Below are 23080 nucleotides of genomic sequence, written 5' to 3'. Positions count from 1 at the left end.
AATGGCGGCGCGCCCTCAGGCGGCCGCTAGGGGGCGCGGGGCTGCCGAGGATAGGCCCTGCTGTGACGGCGGCTGCGGGCGGGGAGCGGCGGCCGCGGCTGCGGCCTGCTCTGCCGAGAGCGAGGGAAGGGAAGGGGCTGAGACATGGACAGGTTCTCGTGGACCAGCGGGTTGCTGGAGCTGGGGGAGACGCTGGTGGTGCAGCAGCGCGGCGTGCGCCTCTACGACGGGGAGGAGAAGGTGACGGGAGCGCTCCCGCTCGGGGCCCCGCGGCCCTGCTAGGCCCAGCGAGCAGGGGGAGGGGGGAAAACGTCTCGGCCGTGGACGCCGGCCAAGGCGGGCGGCGGTGGGGGACGTGGCTGCGGGTAGTATCCGGGGGGGGGGGGGGACACGGGACGCGAGGAGGCGAGGCGTGAGAGGGGGCTCCGGCTGCAGGCGGAGAATCCGTCAGCGCTGAGAGAGGACAGTACTGATTGCTCCGGGGTCCGGCCCAGGGAGAGGACTGTTAGGGAGGTGATCCAGGCTTTGTGGCTGAGAAGGGGCTCGAGCGGCGTGTGCCACACGGGCGCACTGCTGGGCATGTGTAGCTGGTGACACTGTCATGGTGTCCCCTATGTGGGCTGTCACTTCCCGTGTCAGGGCTGAGCACTTCTTTGATGTCATGTATACGTGTCGTACAATTCACACCTGTGTCATCCCGGTAGATGTAAAATGCCTTCTAGCTCTGCTCCTGAAGGGTGCTCTCTTGCATCGTTGGACAGGGTGCTGGGGCATATAGTCCAGGCCAAGCTTTACCTGAGAAGATGGGACCAGATGATCATCGAGGTCTCTTGCAATCTGATATTCTGTGATTCTATCAATATCCGAGCCTACCCACTTACTGCTTTGCTTCAATGCTGGACTAAACTCTTGATTTCTTATTTTTATCACATGGCAGTAGTTGCATACCCTCATAAAAAGCTGCCTGAGGTTTTGCGTAGGAAGCAATTTGCTAACGCACATTTCTCACATAGTGATTGCTGTCTGATAAATAAAGAACTTCTAAACAAGCAATACTCGTGTGATCGGAAGATTTCAGACTGTGCATAGCGTCTGTATAGTGTAGGTGGCGCTGCTTTTTTGTATAACTTCCACTTTCTTTGTCAACACGTAGTGTTCCAAAGCCAATAGCCCTGTTTAAAACATGATATTTAAGAATGTTTGTGTATCTTGCACATATGGAGGGAGGATCTTTCAGGATATCCTAGGGGGAAAATTTATGTAGTTGAAAAAGGAAGTTTGTGTATATCCATCTAGGCCTTTTATACTAATTTCTCCATTGTTTCCTAAACTTGATTTATTGTGTTTTCTGAAAAAAAAGAAAGTGCTCTCAAAATATTGGCTTGTTGCATCTGATCGCTGTGTTGTGGTAATGTGTAATGTTTTCAAGATGAGTATTTATGCATTTTACTGGTTAAATTTGTTGTTGATATGTTTAATTTTTCCTGTTTAGGTAAAATTTGATAGTGGAGTATTACTGCTTAGCACACACAGGCTACTTTGGAGGGACCAGAAGAATCATGTAAGTCCTACTTTTGTCTCTTTCTATGCTATTCAATTGTAAATGCCATAATAAACAACAGATAGTTTGCCACTGAAGAGACTGCACATGGAGAGGAGGTTTTTCTTCCCTTTGTGAGTGTTTTGTATTAGAAGTGTAGTCCGTTTTTTGCCTCACAGTAGAAAGAAAGTTACGTTCAGGAATGATCTTTCACCCAATTCTGCTTTAATAAAATAATCATGCAGAGATGAGGAGGGATGGGAATGAATCATACAGATTTTCCTTTTCTGCAGAACAGAAATAGAACAGAAGAGTCTGCTCTCATACACTAAGACGTGTTGGATTTAAGACTGATGTTGAATGTGTCAGGCAGATCATCATATTAACTCCTCTCCCATACTCCTTGTCCAGCAAGACCTTTTCTTCCTCACTGCTTTCAAGTCCAAGTTTCCCTGTCTTCTGCTTCCACCATGCCATGACTTGCTAATGGGATGTGGTTTGTGGCAGTATTGTTTTCTCTGGGTTTTACCTTCCCAAGTGCTTGTTCCTGCGCTGAACCATCCCTTCAAGAAGCCAGAACATCTGTCTGTACTGCTATGGAGAGCTGACTCAGAGCTCAGGTGACAATCAGAACTGCAGTGTAGCAATACTGCTGCTGAAGCCACAGACTGAGATTGCAGGCTGAAATTGAAGACAAAACACATGCAAAACTCTAAGTAGACTGTGACAGCATGCACCATTTCACAGTTGCAGTTAAGGAGAAGTCCTAATCTGAACCAGGTTCGATTATGCTTGTTTTAGACACAGTATTTTAGAAACTTAGCCCTGGAAGCCAAAATTTAGACAGAGCATGTTCAGATGACAGCTTTTTAAAGGCAAATTATATTCCACTGGGCTAGTTTAAGCAAGGATAGCTGAAGCACATCTCGCACCCAGAAGCCTCTCCCTACCAAATACCACATCCTTGCTCCAGAGCAGGGAACTACTTAGAGCCTTCTGAAGGTAAAGTCACTGAGGATGTTCTTAATTTGGCAAAGCGATATATTTTTTCTTTACAGATTGTTTACAGGAACAGCAGAACTATTTTTAGTACTAATTTTTCAATATGTTTTGAGAGCTGGTCCCGGGGTGGGGTTGTTGTTAAACAAGTTGGGGGTTGATTGTCCAGACCATGACCTATTCTCTGTAAACTAACTTTTTGGTTTGGGTACTGTCAGCGTGAGATTACTTATCTGTGCATCTCTTTTTGAGAGGTGGGCATGTACTGCAACATGCACTGCTTCTAATCTTCTGGCTTGGACATTTTGCTTGCTTGGAGTAACATTAAGCATTATGGTTTCAGCAAGTCTTGCAACTGTCCATATCCCTGTTCTCTCCTTCCCCACAAAAGGATGACATTTGTCTCTTTTTCCTGACCTCTCACCCTGCTCCTAGGCCACATGGTTTCTTGTACTCTTCCCAGGTAGATGAATTTGCTAAATCAACAGAGAAGAACCTTTGAGAATAAAAAAAATAGTTTCAAGTTTCAGCAAAGATTTTGACAAGTTCCAGGCTTGATTAACAGACAGGGCAGAAATATGTGTCCAGGATGTTGGCAGAAATTACCCAGTTCTCGTCAGGGACAAATATAGATCACTGGTGTGGTAAATCAAGCTGCTTCTTTTTCACGCTCTTAGGACTGAAACATGGGTAGCACAGTGCCCTTTTATTTTCATGGTGAGTTGTTGGCTAATTTCAGCTGTGATATAACATCAGCCTTAGAAACCTTACCTAGCATACCCAGAATAAACCTGTAGAGAGTTCCTTTTTTTTTTTTTTTTGGTGTGTCAGCAGACTTGAGTAATAAATGAGGCACTTGTCATTGGGTTAACATAGCAAACCGTTGTACAAAGCCAAACAGTTGTGTTTTATGGCTGCTGTTGTTACATACCACCTGCAGTTGAACAGTATCAAAAATACAGAGATTTGCAGAGGGAAAAAAAAAACAAAAGTAAATCTTGCACGTTTATTACATAGCTATATCTGTACAACATTTTAAGTGATAAAATCATGCATAATGTGAGTATGAGACATTAGGAAAAAATCCCAAATAAACAGCATTTTTAACACATCTCTCTTTTTGTATTGCTTCTCTCACCAGAAAGGGGTGATTCTAAGACATTATGCTTGCATTAAGTTCATAACTTCCTAGCTGTGAACTAAATGAATCAATCAGTTTGACAGTATACATGCTACATATGGTTGGACTCTTTTGGCATGTTCAAAACCTTTTTTTAACAGAAGTATCATTTTGCCTGTGTTTAAAGTGTCCAGAACTATGTGAGCATTTTGCCAAGCAGTAACTCTTTTCTGTAATGGCTGTAGAATCTGGAGCCACAGAAGGATCTAGATAGCTTGTATTAAGAGGTTTTGTAACAGAAAGTGCAACCCATGTTCTTTCCTAATGATGGATTTACTCATTAGTTAAAGTCTCTGCATATCTGCTTTGCTAATCTCCAATTTAATGAGTATTTAATTATTCCATGCAGAGGAACAATTTTTGTAGTAGGGATTGAGAGGGCCCTGTAATGGTGTTCATTATAGCTTGGTGTTAGGCACAGCTTCTTGGCAGATGGAAGAGAGAGGTTCCAAGAGGGAGCACAACTTATGCTTCCTGTATCGTGGGTGACCGTCAGTCACCAAGCTGTGTTGCAGAAGATGATGTTCACCAAAGGATATTCACCAAAACAAGACCAGGCACCTAATTAGGTGCTTTGTTGAATCACCCCCCTGAGCAATTTCTATCTCAAGCATATAAGTTTAGCCTATTCTCCCACAGATGGGTACAGTCTTGTTTCTTGGTCTGCTTTGTTTTGTCTAAAGCACAGTCCACTAAATGTGTGCTGAGATGCATCAAGTACTGGATTAAGTCAGTGGGTGTGGGATAGGTGGAGAAATTCCTCTTCCACTTGGAGGATAGTCTAGCTGTTTAAATATTCAACAAAAGCACAAAAGACTGGTGCTTTTAGATACTATTTTAGCTCCCAAATATCAATGCAAAAATGTTAAGAACCCATAAGTATTGTTCATTCAGGGATAAGCTGCAGTAGTGTCAAAATTTTAGTGTGGAAGTTTTGAACTTAGATACCAAAGACTTGTTAAATTCCTGAGTCCTTCTATGAATGAGGTGTTAAAAGTAGGCAGGATATGTCTTTAGAATCATAGAATAGTTAGGGTTGGAAAGGACCTTAAGATCATCTAGTTCCAACCCCCCTGCCATGGGCAGGGACACCTCACACTAAACTATGTCACCCAAGGCTCCGTCCAACCTGGCCTTGAACACCACCAGGGATAGAGCATTCACAACTTCCTTGGGCAACCCATTCCAGTGCTCACCACCCTTGCAGTAACGAACTTCCTCCTTATATCCAATCTAAGCTTCCCCTGTTTAAGTTTTAACCCTTTGCCCCTTGCCCTGGCACTACAGTCCCTAATGAAGAGTCCCTCCCCAGCATCCCTATAGGCCCTCTTCAGATACTGGAAGGCTGCTATGAGGTCTCCACACAGCCTTCTCTTCCCCAGGCTGAACAGCCCCAACTTTCTCAGCCTGTCTTCATATGGGAGGTGCTTCAATCCCTTGATCATCCTCGTGGCCCTCCTCTGGACTTGTTCCAACAGTTCCATGTCCTTTTTATGTTGAAGACACCAGAACTGCACACAATACTTCAAGTGAGGTCTCAAGAGAGCAGAGTAGAGGGGCAGGACCATCTCCTTTGACCTGCTGGTCACATTCCTTTTGATGCAGCCCAGGATACGGTTGACTTTCTTTAATTTTATTTGTATTTGCATTGATTATTCCAGGAGTGCTGCATTGCTGTACCTCTGTCTCAGGTCGTCTTTATTGAAGAGCAAGCAGCTGGGATAGGAAAAAGGTAAGGTCATTGTCTTTTTCAGATTGATAGTTTGCACATGCATGTTATGTGAGGTACCCAAGATTATATATTAATTCATGGTAGGTTCCATTTGCAATCTAAGTTTCCAGACTGACAGCTACAAAGACCTTCTTGCCTCACTTGAGGTCAAATGTGTAAGAGTCATGACAAAAGAGTGTCTGATGTGATTTGTTAAATAACTTTCCTGTAATCGCTAAGCAAGTATGTGTTCTAGCTTAGATTTGATTAGTCATAAATGGCAACAGTGATTTTTCTGGATCTAAATTTGAAAGCTAATTCTAGTCTTTTGTGCCACAGAACTGGTTGGGGATAGAAACTGCCATGTATTACACGTTTTTTCATGACCATATGAGTGATTTTGAATGTGGAAATGCTAGCAATAGTTAGAAAGAACTCAAGTGTTTCCACTTACTTGAATAACTAACTCAGTATGGTATGTGTATAAAGAAGTGTATAAGCCAGCAGCATGCCCAGGTGGCCAAGAATGCCAAGAGCATCCTGGCCTGTACCAGAAATAGTGTAGCCAGCAGGACCAGAGAAGTGATTGTCTTGGCACTGGTGAGGCTGCATCCTGAATACTGTGTTCAGTTCTGGGCCCCTCACTGCAAGAAAGGCATTGAGGTGCTGGAGTGGGTTGAGAGAAGGACAATGAAGCTGGTGAAGGGTCTGGAGCACAAATCTAATGAGCAGTGGCTGAGGGAACTGGGGTTGTTTAGCCTGAAGAAAAGGAGCCTGCCACTCTCTTTCTGAAAGGAGGTTGTAGCGAGGTGGGTGTTAGTCTCTTCTCACAGTTAAGAAGCAACAGGACAAGAGGAAATGGCCTCAAGTTGTGCCAGAGGAGGTTTAACTTGGCTATGAAGAATAACTTCCATCACCAAAAAGGTTCTCAAGTGTTGGAACAGGCTGCCCAGAGAAGTGGTTGTGTCACCATCCCTGGGCAGCCTGTAGATGTGACATGGTTTAGTGGTGGACTTGGCAGTGCTGGGTTAACAGTTTGACTTGGTGATCTTAAAAGTCTTTTCCAGACTAAATAATTCTGTGATTCTAAGTTTCACAAGAAAAAGAGAAAAAAAATAATGCAGATATATATATGTAGTTGACAGCTGCTTGCAGCCTACAGAATGGGTGAGGTAATATCTGAGGGTTTCCAGAAGAAATCAGGTAATTCACTAATAAAGACCCTTGAATAAGTATCAGTACAATGAAATGGGAACGGTGGATTTACAGTCGTGCTGTGATAGCAGTCTGTTATGTTCCTAAAAAAATGCTATCGCAAGGTTTGTTTTGGTGGTAGGTGTCGTTTTAGACTGTTATTTCCATGCATGTTACCTTTGAATGTTGGTTTTGGACAAATTGACATGCAGTGTTTGCAAGTGGGATCCAAGTGGGATAGATTAAATGTAATACTGAGACCTTTTGTTTTCCTGTGACAGAGATACTGTATTTTGGCAGTAGTTACTGCAAGTCAAAAGCCATCTCAAATACTAGTTTTTATCATAACTAAAAGGTTTTTCAGAATTTGCTACTTCAAATGTACAAATTTGTCAAATTTATCTTTTTTTAGGAGTTGGTGGTGCATACTTTTTAAATTTTTGAGATGTTTCAGAAGTTGTTTTCATGCAAGATCTATAGTATTTAGTCAGAATACTTAAATGTTAATGCACAGTCATAAAGCATTATTGACGTACTTCAGCACCTATGTGAGATAAAGTTAATAAAAGTTTTGATTAAATAGTCAACTTTGATCATAGAAAATTTTTTTTAGATATTACAGAAAGTTGCCACTTCTCTTTCCTTTTTCTTAGTGCTAAAATAGTGGTTCATCTTCATCCTGCTTCTTCAAACAAAGAGCCTGGTCCATTCCAAAGCAGCAAATATTCCTACATAAAACTTTCTTTCAAAGAACATGGGCAGATTGAGGTAAGTTTTGTACCATGCAAGCCCAGCACATCAGATCTTTGGACATGCTTTTCTCCTCTTGCTGTGTTAGTGATAATTTTCCATGATCTTTCCATGTTTGCCTTTGAGGTGGAGCTTTTTCAATACATCCTTTTTGAACACAAACGTTACGAGGCTTCAGAGTTCTATACTTTGATTAAATCACACACATAGAGTTCTAGAAATGTTAAGAAGCATTATTAGGCTTTTTTTCTTATGTTAGTACTTTTAATGTAATGTTACACTTCTTTTTTAAATCTTTTAAATTGACCACAGGATTTTCCAGAATGACATCTCCAAAATCTGTTAAATGTTTAACAGAATAAAAGATGTTTCTTTGTACTTAATGCTTTACTGAACAGGAATCATGCAACTTACTCCTAATCATCACTCTAATTTTAGTGCTGAATACTTTCTGTTGCCTCAGAGCTTTGTTTCATTTTATGCCTTACAAATCTTTAATTTATTTTTATCTACACTGAATTTCAAAGGCTTTGAGCAGGCTGGAAAAAAAAACATGCTCTATTTTTAAAAGAAGGCTTATCCTAAAAATTGTGAAGAAATCACACTCTGTAAATAAATCTTGCAGTATATGATCCTCACTTGAAGAGACTGAGAACTTTAACTTTGATATCAGATTTTCAACTTGGAATTACTTATAAATGCCTTACAAACGCATGTGCTTGATTAGCCTCATTCATTGCTTTGTGAGCAGTTTTCGGTTCAGGATGAGCATAGATTTATGCTTTGTTATAATTGTTTTGGTGTTTTGCCTAATTGTAACCTTGTTTATTTTCATGTTGATGTTCATGTCTGAAAATCAAACATACAATGCTTACTGGTTCCTTCCCCAGCATATCAATTACACTCCAGATCTTTTCTTTATAAATTTGGAATGCTTTCCTGTGAACCCTGAACGACCATAAGAAGGGAATGGGTTTTGTTTCTGGATTTTGGTCAGTGGGATACACTTACTATTAACTAATGCCACATTCTGTTATTAGCAGTAAACAAATAAGTGTAATTGATCTGTGTGGTTTTCTTTATACGGCTGAACTAACAAATCAATAGTAATCGTATTGTTCAGCTTCCCTTCCATTTAAAAGCATGCCCTTAAGCAAACCTTGACATTTTTAACTTTAGCATGTTTTGGAACATTTTTGAATATCTGAAGAAAATATTTTACAATAGAAGTACTTAAGCAAGTTTAACTTGTAACTACATGGCTCCTCCACTAATGCATGTGTTTTTGAAGATTGGACATTAAGAATTTCCTGATAATGAATGTTGTACTGTGGATGGGTAGGTGTGACCATGCTTTGTCTGACAGTGAAATTTATTTAGTCTACCACCAAGATGCTAGAAGTATCCAGAAGTACTCCACACGGTTTATGAAACTGAGTTGTCACTCTTTAATGCTTGCAGTTCTATAGACGATTATCTGAAGAAATGACACAAAGGAGATGGGAGAACATGCCTACTGGTCAGACCATTCAAGTTAACAGGGACCCACAGGTATTTGCAGAGCTGCCGAGCAGAATCTGTATGTAATCTCTTGGTTCCACTTCTTGTTGTCCCCTTATACTGCAGCTGGCATGTCTCTCTAACCAACATCATGGGTACAAGTGGAAATTCAGCTTTACTTTGCCTGTTTCTTCACTGGAACAAATTAGTTCCTCCTTTGCATTTTTCACCTGATAGAGAACATTTTACCATCTCTTTCTTGAGTGTGTTTAGACTTGAATGAGATCAGTTTTTTTAGTGTAGTGACACACATACACACACAGTTGTGCCAATATTATACATATTTGCATACATTTTTATTCAGCATGAGTGATCGAATGAAGCTGAAAGATTTTTGGTTTTAGTTGTGATTTACGTTTTATTTTTTTGTGGCTGGAAGTCAAATATACAACACGTAATTTTTATATAACTCTCTAGAATCTATTTAATTCTTTGTGTTCTAAATGGACAGTGGTTATGGAGAATCTCTGCCATGTTAAATTGCCTTCTTTATCTGTCTTTATACTTCTAGGTTATAAACTGTGATAAACATGTAGATGTTGTTTCATGTAGTACTACATGAACAAAGTAATGATTTAAAGATTGTTCAGTGACTAATCACATATGTTCTTTGTAAATGTAGTACCTATAAATTTTGTTGCATTTGGACTGATGGGGAAGCCTGTGTCAAGAATCACTTAATGAGAATGCCTTACCTCTTGTTCTTATTATTAAACCATAGCAAATGGTTAACAGTAGTGGTAAGCTTTGCAGTCAGAGGTCTGTGGGATGGCACCACTGTAACTTAGGTACCAGCCTTTCTAAAATGCATTTGGCGTCAAGTGAAAGGTTCACCATCACCTCCATTCTGATATCTCTCAACAGTGTAAATTAGACTGTACTTAGCATCATGTTTCTATGGCTATGTTTTTTCAGGATAGATTTCTTGAGATAATCATGTTTAGATACGTATTTCCACAGGTCTCATATGGATGTTCATATGGACTGGGAGGCTTTAATTGAGATGAGCTGTGATGATCAGTCGAGATCAGGCTATTAAGCATCTTCATATTAATAGCTTCAATAAAATAATCTATTATCTGTCTACTACAGCAAATTCATACATGTTTTACACTTACTGTGTGTTTTTTTGCACTGGTTTAAAAAATATTTTTTCACGAAATAGATGAAATATTGTATACATAATACTAGCTCTTTGGGGGAACATTTCCTGTCTTATAATGTAAGGTTTTTCACAGAGAGGCGGATGAGAAAACTTAGCATTTCCTATTTTTATTCCTTTCATTATTTTCTTTTGCAGGCAGGAAGAATAAGGGCTGTAGGAATTGTAGGGATCGAAAGGAAATTGGAGGAAAAGAGAAAAGAGACTGACAAAAACATTTCCGAGGTAAATACACTGAATTTTCAAGGTCAAACACCTGTCTGAACCATTTACATTCATTCACATTTTCTTTTAGGGGCAACTGAGACTATTTATTGTTTCTTTTGGGAAGTCTGAATTGTTCAAGAGTGTATAATTTACAGTTATTTACCTTGTTTAACTGGTTTTTCACTATATGTAAAGATACTTCGTTTAAGCAGTTCCTTTCAAGAAGGCTGTTCTTTGAAACTAAAGTGTGTATTTGTAAAATTGATTTTGGTAGAATTAGAAATATGAGTTCAGTAACTTTTCATCAAGAAAAACAGGACACAAAGGCACGTGCAGAAAGAGGCTATTACAAGTTTGGGGTTTTTATAGCTAATTTTGGTTTCAATTGAAAATTTAATATCTGTTAAGAAAAATACGCTGATCCAAGTGTCTGCACATAACTGTGGTGAAGTTAGCTTTTAATGTTATATATATTCAGGTTTTAAATGTTGGGTTTAGTCTTATAGTTACCATAACCTGTTTTACAGTCCAGGCATCAGCAAGATCTTACAAGTATCTTTGTGAAACACCTGGGCTTGGTGGAGCCATCCTTTTCTCCAGAAACAGCACAGTAGTTGAATTTTAGATACCAGTACTGATGGACAATAGGCAGTTAATTTCTTCATATATACCAGGGAGCAGTATCCTCAAAAATAGGCTGGTTCTGTCTTGGTAGTAGAGATTGATGCAGAAACATAACTGCATGCAACAGGTTCATTTTCATGGAAAAGCTTTATGGGTTTCAGTATGCCACAGTGAAAAAGGCATTCACTGATCTGGTACGTAAGAAAATTATAGCACCTTTGCAGGCTGTGTGTTCTTTCAGATACTGGTAGCATTAAACGTTTTCCTTTCTGTTTATGAGGAATGTAATGAATGAAGTTCTGTGTGTAGTTCAAAAGGTATTGTAGTTATGTGCATGTGTATATAGTTCAAAAGGTATTGTCTGGTTATTTTTTCCTTTAGTAGCTTTGTCAGAAAGTAAAAGAAATCCATTTATATGTGTTGTATGAACGGAGGAAAACCATGACTTGTAAAATCCTGCCTTCCTCCAGCTTTAAATGTTGTAAATGACTTAATTTGAAAAATGGTGCCCTGGCTTCCAGGAAAAGGCTTCCTGCATCTGCTGTTCACTGCTGATAAGAATCCAGTTCTTTAGCCTTTTGTTTATCTGAGGAAGTTCCTGTTAGGTGTGTACACATTCCCCTTTGTTTCCTGGCCTGCCCTCGGTGAGTCAGGCAGAGGAGGAGTTAGACACAGCATGCTGTTTATTTAGCTAAATCAAGGGCTCTTTTGATGAGTGATGTTTTCATGCAGGTTATAGAGATTAGAAATAAGCTGGAAAAAGCCTTGTTAGAAAACATTTTGTTGATACCTTATATAAGTACAGCAGAAGGACTTTGTTTTACATTAGAGATGGGGAACTCTATAGTAAATGATGGAATTTGGTAGATTAGGAGGTAAGAAAAAAAGTTCCAAAGAGGAGCTTTTGTTCTAATAGTGGTAGGTTATTGTTATACAGTGGTATATTTTCTGTTCTCACGTTGGACCTAGGCTTGTCACACTTAATTCTGGATACCTAGCTCAGGTGCCAAGTGTTAAGAGCCTAAACTTCTCCAGTTAGTGGAGAAACAGTGGCATCATGGGGAGGGGGGGTTCAGATGAAAAGCAACCTTATACATTCTTGGAAGCATCTCCCTTTCTTCTTCGTATGTTGAGTCTCAGACCAATAAGCTACTAAGTAAGGCGCCTAAATATAGATGGGAACAATTGGGTCTTCCTGCACAAACTCTGCTAAAATGTGTCTTTCCAGTAGGGGATCAGACAGAGTAAGCTAGGAATCCAATAGAAGCAATAGCAGGAAGCTGTAGGCAAGATGTATCTCTGGTCATTTGACATACTCTAACTTCTTTACTTGTGGCTGGAGAAGTTGGGTGCTGCTGTTGGGCAAACTTTAGCAGAAGAGGTTCAGGAATCACTCCCACCTTCACTGGGCGTGTTGTCATGTATGTGAGAGAAGTGGGTGAGAAGGCTAAATTTGTGTTGCTGAGTTTACGAGGGAGTTGCTTTTTAATGCAGTTGCTAACTCTTCTTTTTTTCTTAGCATGAATTTCTTAATGCTAGTTGGTTTTCATTACTAAAAATTTTGAATTTCAGTATACCTTCAGCTTGTTCTTAAAGTATGTTTTATTTAAGCCTAAAAATGCCTTTTGTGACTTGTAGAATTGTTGCATTTGAGACCATAGCGCTTTACTAAGCTTAATAGACTTGATGTAACTATGGTCCTATGGTGGGTGTCCAGTTCACTGCAATTTTTTTTTTTTTTTTGAAAGAGGAGTTTTCTTAGGTTAGAAAAAAGTTGTTTTGTATAAGTAATTTTCTGTTGCTCTGGGAGGCATTTTGATTTTACATCCGACAACTAGAGTTTTCAGAGGATATTTTTTATCTAGTTTTTATCTTAATTTATTTAAATCTGATGTTTGTCTCGTGAACCTTATTTAATTCATTTTTGAACTGGTTTTTGTTTATCGTGGTAGAACCACTGCCTAAGTGTATGACACTTTTAAATGAAGAGATGTTGCCACACATTTTCAGAGGTGTTGTCTCTCCAGTTAAGCATGCATACATGTTAAAGCATATACCCTCTTCCTCGCTCATTTGAAATTACCATTTCTTACTAATTTAGTAACATCTACTGATGAGAGGAAAATTGTCTTGTCAGGAGGAGTACTTCTGTAGCTGGCTTGCTGCTGGCCAGAAACAATAGATCTCCCTGAGTGAGGGTTAACTGTTGGAAGAAAACCTACCACCACCATCAAGAAACCTTCCCCAGCTTTAGGAGAGCATAATAAATTTGGACAATTTAATCTTTTCTGGGCCTCAGTTATTGTTGTTCCTTCCTATCATATGGACTTCATATTGAACTAGTGTTCACATACTAGGAAAGTGTGTGATTGTTTGCTTCTTCTCTGCATTCTTTGTTGTTCATGGATTGTGTAATTTTGATGTTAAAACCTGATATACACAGACATATCAAGCAATTATATATAGTATTTACGAATAGCTTGGATAAGTGGACAAGGGCAGCTTGCTGTATCCATAAAGCTGAATGTTGTAATTATACTGATTTGCATTGTTTGCTTTTCATTTCAGGCTTTTGAGGATCTCAACAAACTAATGGAGAAGGTATGGCATATGTTACTTACCCAAGTAGATTTATGCTTGTTTTCTCAGTTTTAAGCATGCTTTTCACTGTCGAGCTGAAAGTTGACTTATCCATATGTCTTTCTTAATAGGCTAAGGAGATGGTGGAATTATCCAAGTCAATAGCTAATAAGATTAAAGAAAAACAAGGTGATATCACTGAGGATGAGGTAAATTGTTTGATTTTAAAGTCAACAGAAGTGTTCCTATGCAAAGCAAAAAGCTATCCATTTAATACATGTAATGTTAATAAAGAACACTTCATGATTATTTTTTTTTGTGATTTAATTCTACATAAAGTAAAAGGGATTTACTTGTTTAGTGTTAGCTTGTCTTTTGACCCCTTTTAAAAATAATGATTTTATTGCCTTTGCGTAAATTTTTGTATTTTTGAGCTCTGCTGGTCAAGAAGAAATCGTATTAAGTCTTCCCTTCTCTTTGCTAGTAATTGGCTTTATTGGTAGTAAAATGAATGTATTTATTCATTAAAACTGTATGATAGTAATAAAATCAAAGACTTTTAAAAACCAGAATCATTCACTAGGTGATGTACTTTTAAACTTGTTTGTTTAGACTATCAGGTTCAAGTCCTATCTACTGAGTATGGGTATAGCTAATCCAGTTACTAGGGAAACATATGGATCTGGTACACAGTACCACATGCAACTGGCAAAGCAACTGGCTGGAATACTGCAGACACCATTGGAGGTAAAGTACCTAATATTGCACCAGCATTTTCCATGTGTTGCTAAATTTTGATAGAAATGTGTTTTGACTGTACTACTGTGCCTCTTTTTAAAGCCCCAGATTTAGCAGCACAGCCTCATATTCAGTGTTTATGAAAGGAATATATATCCTCTTTCAGAATAAGAAAGCTTAAATGTAAGTAAAAATTTTTCTTTGGAGTAATGGCAACTCAAGTTCTAATTTGCAAAATATCAGTGATATTCAGAAAATCATACTAGCAGTCCTTCTTCTGTTTGAACAGCCCTGATTTCATCCATTGCTGCAGAATATTACTTTTATAAGGAAAGAGTGAAACAACACTGACTTGGAAAATAGAAGTAGTCAGTCTTTAAACTCCTTCAAAATTACACATTTTGCAAATGTAGCACAGAGTTATTACATAGATTGCCCCCCCTTAGTAATATCTCATGTTTTAATTGATCCGAAGCTATTAGAGAATTCAGGAGTCTCACCAAAAAGTTAGATTTCATGTTGCAATTTACAGGGCTATATGTCTGCTAAAAAGCATAGATGTTACAGTATTCTTGCGAAAGCTGTGTGCTACCTACTATGATGAGAACAGAAAACTGAGTGTGTCTGAAAAGTAAAAAAACAGTAAATTGATTGATTGATTTCATATATTGAAATTCCTTATTCCTGAGATTTATTCTTTGCTTTAAAACCAAAGTAATTCACATTATTTGGGTTACAGTATCAGTGGTTTGCGTTTTAAAATGATTACAGGAAGATGCATCATAAAAAACTTACCTCACACAGCAGAAATAAATAGTATTGCCTGGGTAGGTTTTTTTTCACTAAGGCCTATCAATGAGCTTCTCTGTTTTACCTGTTCAGTCAAATGCAAGTTGAGAGACTGTGTTTATGAGATTAATGCTATTTCTCTTACCAGTCTTGTGCTTAACACAGGAGCGAGGAGGGATCATGTCACTTACAGAAGTGTACTGTCTGGTAAATCGTGCACGAGGATTAGAGGTGAGAAATTGGGTTTATTAAATATTTCATAAAGTACACTTCAGTAATAAGGTAATTAAAGGAAAAGGGTCAAAATATTCCCTACCAATTGCTTGCACTACCTGTCTAACAGCATGAAGTGATCAGCCCTTTATTAAACTTAGGGGTTTTTTACCATTTTCCCTTCTCCACTTCCATGTAATTTTTATGTGTCCTCTGCAAATTGTTATAACGTATGCTATTTTTTGTAATACCATATAAAAGGGAAAATCCATCTTCATTGTGAAAGAAAACTGGAAGGATGGAGAAAACTAAAAAATGGTGAATGTTTGGAGTTTTTACAAAATAGATCAATTTTTTCTGTGAACAGGGCAAGAAGGATTATTACAGGACACATAGTCAGGAAACAGAAAAGAGCATAGAAGCCAAGAAAATAGACTGCACAATACAAAGAAAGAAAGCTAGAACAGTATTGTGTAGCCTGGTCTGTTTTATAGCTGTTGTTACTAAAAGTGTTTGTTTTGGTGTTATGGTGTATACTTGAAATGCAAGCTGTGAATAAGTATGTTTTACTATTTTAATAGTTGCTGTCACCAGAAGATTTAGTAAATGCTTGTAAGATGCTTGAGTCACTGAAACTACCACTAAGGTAAAGCTTTACAGATGTATTTATAAAACATGGCACTCTTCAAGGCAGACTGTGGTGTTTTGATGAGTTAGTTTACCTGCAGTAGATTGTTTTTTGTCTTTTTAAGTAAAGTTATGCTTTGCTGAAAGAATGCTGCTATATGCTCCAACATCCTCTCTACATTAAAATACAAATTTTTAACCATGGTTTACTTTGCTAGGTAGGCAATATTTTTTTTCACTTCCAATATAGTTTTTTCAGACTGGGACAAGTGTTTACTAAGCCCTGCTCTTTTCAGTCTCTGTAGATTTTTTAAAGATACTTTTAATGTTAAGTTAATTTTACAGAGGGTTTTATTTGTGTTTGTTTTCCTTTTGTAATGTGGTTATAGATGTGGGTGCATTAGAAATGTGACCATAGGTGATGTGAGCAGGGATTTTAGTTACTTTGACTCTGTCTTTGGATTTTAGGCTTCGGATATTTGACAGTGGTGTGATGGTGATTGAACTCCAGTCTCATAATGAAGAGGAAATGGTAGCTTCTGCTTTAGAGACAGTAAGTGTCTTTCATTTCCTTCAGTGTTCTGACCGTGCTGAGGAAATTTAAACACATTAGGTATAAAAACTTAAGGTACAGGATTTCCTTTTGAGGTTTTGAAATACAAAATATTCCACTTTAAAATCTAACAGTAATACTAAAATAGCACTTTTCATCTTCAAAGTGCTGTGCAGGCAATAATCTGAAGTCATTGCTTTCTCCTCAAGGGATAAAGCATTTTTCCATCTCTTTTCAAGCTTCCTTAACCTTCAGCCTTCCTCTAAATCTTTTGTGCTGTAGGATGAATCCATGGCATGTATTAAGCACTTAATTTAACAGAAGTGGACTTCAGACTGTACACAGTGTGCTTGTAGGCAGTGAAAGTAGCTCTTAATTCTTGTTTAGCTTGGGTTTATTTCATAAAAGAGCACAATGTATGTGTAACATCCTGTACTGATTTTGGTGCTGTGAAGAGCACTCGGAGAGTAGCACGTATATAATTAAGCTTAAGGAAAAAATAGTATAAATTGCTTGGTGAGGTAAACCTTTGTGATCTTGCTACCTCTGAACTCTTTAAAGTCCTGCATTTGTCCATTAGTCCATTATCTGTGGACTAATGGACATATTGTCTATGGATGTATTGTCCATTAGTCCATCCATAGAGTCCATTATTTGATGCATTTTCCTGTGTCTTTTACAGTGGGATGTATTTTTTTTTTTTTGTTTTTCATAAAGTTGAATAAAGGCTGATTCAATGTATCCAAATTTAAATATCAAAGTCAAAACCGACTGACTTGGGCAGTCGAGATAAAACAGAGCTATCACAGACACTTTTTCACATGATACGTGGGGTAGACTCTTCAGTGTGTTTTGTATAATTGTTACCATATAGCTTTCTCTCATCAAAAAGATTTTTAGATGAGAGAAATGTATGCAGCTGTCTAAAAGATTCCATCCTAAATTATCAAAACTGAAATCTTTCAATGTATGTTAGTCCTTTCAGTTTATTTTCTTATATTGACAGTAAAACACTTAAACCATTTTAGTTGCTTTTTTCTGATTATTTTTTGTTTTAATTAATTTGGTGCCTTCAGTAAGAGTGCTTATCTCTTTGAAAGGAAAGGAAAAACCTTTTCTTGATAACAAATGAGGTCAACAGCAAAAAGCAACAGATGGTGGATTTATTACCCAAGTGCCATTTTTCTTTTATTTTCATAATATGAAACTCTGACTCCATAGAAAAATGTAAGGGAGAGGATTTGAGTGAGGAGGGCTAGCCTATAAGAGAAGATCAGACTTGTGGCCAGAAGCACCCGGTGCTTAATGTATCATGTACAGTAACATGAAACTTCTGAAAAGAAATGAAGTCACAGGCTTTCAGACAGGAGAGAGGTTTTGAGCAGCTGGTGAAGACAGGGGGTCAGAGGAACCCAAAGTCACCCTTGGCAAGAGTAGTGGTTTAGGAAGGAAAGGTAAGTATAATAATAATACCCATATGCATATTAAATTGTGTAGCTGACTTCCATTACCCAGATGTGATCACATAGCTTCATAATGTCTCAAGTTAGGACTAATTTAATCTGAGTTTCTGTAAAAAGACTATTGCTGAGAATGATGCAGAATAGACTCCTCCCCACCAAGTCAGATGGGAAGCAGGAAATGACAACTTCATCTGGATCAGTGGAGAAATGGAAGAATTATTGATTTGTAGGGTAAGAAAACACGTTTATCTGTGAAATTCAATGCAGTAGCAGTAAGACTAGACTTCACACCTAATATTTTAATACTGCCTATGCAATCTTTGTGGCTTTAAACTGAAAAAAAAAGGTTGAATTAAATGAGATATTAAGAAGTTCTTTACTGTGAGGGTGGTGAGGCCCTGGCACAGGCTACCCAGAGAAGCTGTGGCTGCCCCATCCCTGGTAGTGTTCAAGGCCAGGTTGGACAGGGCTTTGAGCAACCTTGTCTAGTGGAAGGTGTCAACTGCCCATGGTAGGGGGCGTTGGAACTGGATGATCTTTAAGGTCTCTTCCAACCCAAACCATTCTGTGATTTTAGCATGCATTAACTATCCTGGCTGAAACAATGGTGCCAAAGTTTTGAGTCCCTGGACTGAAAAAACAGTTATCTTTTGTGTCAACTGAATGTGATGGTGGACTCTTACTGTGCCCTGTAGTATGCTGTAATATCGGGTGGAGTACTGAGGTTTGGTCATTTTTCTATAGGCAGTAGGAATATTTTAAGTCACATGAAACTCAAAATTCTGCACTTCCATCTGGGATGACTTAAATTTCTGAATCTGTGATCTGCCCTGGATAGGTCTTTTATTTCTCATTTAGGCTTTACTGTTTGCAGAATCACTTAGTATAGTTGGGCTGTGTAAATACTGGCTGTGACAGTACACTACTGTCTGAGCTATTCGGGTTTTTCCATTCATTTCATCCCAAGGTATCTTAAAAAATTATATTTTTTTTGTGATATATTTTTTTTACAGATTTAACTCTTTTCTACTTTCTTTCTTTATACTTGGCAATTTTACCAGGACACAAGAAGAGGTATTTGTAAGGGGAAATACTCATAATTATTTGTACTTTTTAAAAATGCAAACAAACCGCTTGTCTCCACAAGGGATTTGCTTACCAGTTTATCACTGCCGAAGGCTAGACCTGATTCAGGAGCTGAGAGAACTTGACTGTTCTTTTAAGGCCAGTTTGTTTATCTGTGTATTTGTTTTGTAACAGGTATCTGAAAAGGGTTCTCTCACAGCTGATGAATTTGCTAAGCTGGTGGGGATGTCTGTTCTCTTAGCCAAAGAAAGGTCGGTAATATTTGCTGTGTTTAGTACCTTCACTACTATGTGTCTGCCAGTAACACAGCCGTCTTCTTTTGCTTTCTCTAGGCTGCTTCTTGCTGAAAAGATGGGCCATCTTTGCAGAGATGATTCAGTGGAAGGCTTGAGATTCTACCCCAATTTATTTCTGACACAAAGCTAATGCAGTTTGTGTACAATTCGTTGTGTAACGGTTTAGCAAGTGAACAGAGAGCAGAACCCTTCCAACAACTGACCTTACATTTGTTATTTTGTTATTCAACTGCAACAGTGATGAACATTGCAATGCTTTGCAGTTCTCAGGTATTTCATGTGCTGAATCCTCTTACGTGGAGCTGAAAGGAAATAGGAATCAGTCAGAAGCATGTGAATTGTCTCAAGTTTCAAGTTTTGTTTGATGTGTTCTGTAGTTTCTCGTTAAGGGAAGTCAGATTAAGATTTCACACAAGTGAAAAGAATATCCTTGTAGTCTGCCATGGGGGTTAGCACCCAAAAGACAGGTTACTGCATACCCTAGTTTGTTTATGTCTAGAGCAACAAATTAGATATATCCATAGTGATAAGAAAAGTGACTTTGATGTGTACCGAGGTATAAGGAACAAACCTAGTGTAGCATAACCCCTTCTCCCTGAAGTGATGAACAGTTTTCTAAAAGAGGACCTTGGGCTTCTTGTACTTTGTGACAGAAGGAACCTGCTGCTGGACAGATTAACCTATGTTATGTGAATCTAGAAAATGCAGTGTTTGTTTTGTAATGTCTTATGCTAATAGCTCAGATAGAAGCATTGTTAGCACAGACTTCCTCCCTTCTCTTCCCTTGCCATCTTCCTTCCTGGCTCATTATGGTGCACTTCGGTGCCCTTTCTCTGTCTTCTCTTCACATAGTGGAGCAAAGTAGCCTCCTGTCGCTCTACTAGACTCCATTCTTTAATGTGTTGGGTTTTATTTTCTGCTTGTATTGAAAGATCATTTGTTTGTTTCATCAGCCTTTATCTGTTTTGGAGAGACGGCTTACTTATATATGAAAATTAATATACTTTCAATATTGAAGGGAGGAAGAAGACTATCACCCTGTGTTTAATAGTCATGAGGTATCATATTGTTTGGTATTCCTCACCCTGTGTTCACACTGAATGCAATTTGATAGTCTCAGTTTTCATAACTCCAGTGGAGTTGTTACATTACTTGAAGATCTGTTGTCATGGTAATAACGGTAAGTGGATGTTCACTATCCACGTCACTTACATTTTTGGCATTTTGAAGTGACCAGCTTTAATAAATAACAAAATTAATGCAGGCTATGGGCAAGACAGCACATAAATAACTACACTGTGGTCACAATGGCTAAATTGATACTACAAAAAAAGGAGGAGAAAGGCTTTTAAGAGCCTGCACATCCTTTCAGAACTACTTCAGTATTACCATAGCTTAGACAAGGGTTAAGAGCCTGTCAATGAGGAGTTCAGTGCAGAGATCCCTTCAGTGATGATGACTTTGGGTTATAGGATGCTCATTTAGATCCAGGGAATTGTGTCCTCCTACCCTTGTCACAAGCAAATGTTTATGCAGTTTTCCTTTAGGGCAGTTTTCCTCTGTTTTATGGAGGTGCTAAAACTAAGGTATTTGGCAAAATTGAAGGAACCAGTTCCACACTGTTCTTACTGTGTTCGCCACCTAGTATCATCTCCTCAGGAGCCTTATGGCTTGATGCTTTTCTTCATCCTCTCCACAACCCACAGAAGAGACCTATGTGAGGTACCCCAGGCATCACACATCTATGAAGGGACTGAAAAGTGAGAAATTCAGAAGAAAAAAGCTGGTTTGTGACAACTGTTTCTTTTGCCTGATACCCGAACTTGTAGAGGGAGACCAGTGGTTTATGGGCCTGAACCTCTCCCCACAAGGGGGCATGTCTTCTGTAGAAAGAACAAACCAGAAAGGAGATGCCAAGTGAAAGCTCCCAGCCTCTGTCCTCCAACCCTGAGCATTTCATTATCTTAATTAAGCAATAACAATACAGCCTATTTAGAATGATGATACTTTCTCCAGCTTTTCTTTCCCAAGTTTTGTCTTTGACTTTTTTTTTCTACAGGGAAGAAATCTGAGAGGTAAATTGTATAGCTGGTTTAGAATTTAAATATATACGTGTGAGAAAATGACTACTAGAAAGTAATAAAAATGAAAAGATTTTTCTTAAATAGACTGCTTTGTTGTTTTTTTCATCCTAAATATTTTGGGGAGCTTTAAAATCTTTACACATCAAAATCTTGTGGTTGTATGGGGCAGGTTTTTAAAGCATGTCATGTTTTTGCTGCCTCATTTTGTACCTAAAAGGGTACAAGATGGTTTTGATTTCAAATTAAAAGGCAGCGTTAAATGTAATTAGAATGCCCTGGTTCTGTTGCTGAGCAGCCTGCGACCCATCCCAGCCAGAATCACAAAACCACTGATGTCTACACAAGCACAAGTTTCACAAGGGAACCAGTCTGAGTGAGCCAAGCATGTCTCCTGTGCTAACACTGGAAAGGTGTTTGACGCATGTTTTCCCAGCTGGAAGACAACAGCAAGCCTATCTGTGATACCATACTGAAAGCCCGTTGTTTGGCAAACAAACGGAATGACATGTTTATGGGTGTGTGGTACTTCACACTGAAGCTGTCATTGCCAAGGCCTGTTTCCGTTGGTACTACCCACAAAAAAATCTGTTGACTGTCTCAAAGCAAAATTAAAGGAGAGAGGAAAATAGAAAAGTTGCCACTCACAGATCATTCTAGTTAAATACAGAAGGTGTCTATATGAACCTTTCATGTTTTGATTATTCCTAGGGTATTTGTGTTACTATATCTGAAAATTATCTCCTTTTGCCAGGGCTGCCCGCTTACACAGTCCTTTGAAGAGAGGTTTGTAACAAAGGTCTGTTCAAAAAGTACTTGTTTGGTTTTTTTTTATGGAGCAATTTTAGATGATGATTACATTTTTCATGTGAAAACATAAGCCTTCTTACACCTCTGATAGGAAAAGAGCACTGCCCAGGAATCATATAGAATATTTTGGGTTGGAAAGGAGCTTAAGGTCATCTAGTTCCACCCCCGCTGCCATGGACAAGGATCTATACATCTTTTCCATTTCTCCTTTGCATGTGTTTTCAGGAAAATGGTATTCAGCCTGTGGAAACATGGATCTAATCTGACCCATATTTCTGAAGTTCAAACTTTTTTATTTCCTCTGCAAGATATGTATGTCTGTGTGTGTAGTTGGAAGTCTTCAGAAGTGTATCTTTACTAATTGTTACTGGCTGCATATATATAAACTCTTCTATGCTCAGTTCTTTTAACCAGACTTTGACAGTTTGTCCAAGGGTCCTGACTGTGCTGCTTGTAAGATCAGTGAAGTGTTGTCACCAAATTCATGAGAACAGCAGTGGGAGACAGTGGGAGCCTGTTGCTGACAGTTGAAGCTCCTGCTTCCTTAAGCCCAGGAGGCTCATTTGCAACTGGGAAGTTCTTTCAAAATACCCACTGAAAAGGCAGGAATGGCTGATTCAAAATCATTTGAGGATTTGATTGGCAATCACTGCTTTCTTTCAGAGGAACCCCTATCCAGTGGCTTGGGGTTTGGTTTGTGTTTTTTTTTTTTTGAGCTAGATTCACAAACCTGTCAATTACATTCATTGCTTCTCCTATTTTAGCTGCTCCTGTTTCATTCTAATTCTCATGCTTCAGGCATCCGCATGAAATACAAGGCACTCTAGTTCCAGGTCATCTTCTGCTGGGAAGACTTCAACTATTTTCTATTCTCCCAAGAATGAACTGCAAGTACTTATGCTGAGACGATACTCTGT

General features: G+C 38.6%; 1 protein-coding gene across 1 annotated transcript; it reads left to right on the top strand.

Annotated features, from left to right (window-relative positions):
- The first annotated feature begins 48 nt into the window (after nucleotides 1-48).
- VPS36 (vacuolar protein sorting 36 homolog) lies at nucleotides 49-21437 on the top strand. The gene is made up of 14 exons (XM_062618923.1): nucleotides 49-240; nucleotides 1493-1561; nucleotides 5381-5451; nucleotides 7278-7392; nucleotides 8836-8925; nucleotides 10235-10321; nucleotides 13496-13528; nucleotides 13639-13716; nucleotides 14120-14254; nucleotides 15200-15265; nucleotides 15829-15893; nucleotides 16343-16427; nucleotides 19151-19227; nucleotides 19309-21437. The coding sequence occupies exons 1-14, from the start codon at nucleotides 145-147 to the stop codon at nucleotides 19400-19402; spliced, it is 1161 nt and encodes a 386-aa protein (XP_062474907.1). The 5' UTR covers nucleotides 49-144; the 3' UTR covers nucleotides 19403-21437.
- The last annotated feature ends 1643 nt before the right edge of the window (nucleotides 21438-23080 follow it).

The sequence above is a fragment of the Pezoporus occidentalis genome, unplaced genomic scaffold (assembly GCF_034315485.1).
Source record: "Pezoporus occidentalis ecotype Australia unplaced genomic scaffold, CSIRO_AGI_Poc_V1 ctg207, whole genome shotgun sequence".
Classification (NCBI taxonomy): Eukaryota; Metazoa; Chordata; class Aves; order Psittaciformes; family Psittacidae; genus Pezoporus; species Pezoporus occidentalis.
The sequence above is the reverse complement of the archived record's forward strand: the minus strand, read 5'-3'. Positions and strand labels throughout refer to the sequence as shown.

What these genes read in the sequence shown, in the direction of transcription:
- VPS36 (XM_062618923.1), top strand. Translation starts at nt 145, where the DNA reads ATGGACAGGTTCTCGTGGACCAGCGGGTTGCTGGAGCTGGGGGAGACG. An exon ending in TCTACGACGGGGAGGAGAAG is followed by an intron (nt 241 to 1,492) that starts GTGACGGGAGCG and finishes TTTCCTGTTTAG; the next exon opens with GTAAAATTTGATAGTGGAGT. An exon ending in TACTGCAGACACCATTGGAG is followed by an intron (nt 14,255 to 15,199) that starts GTAAAGTACCTA and finishes TGCTTAACACAG; the next exon opens with GAGCGAGGAGGGATCATGTC.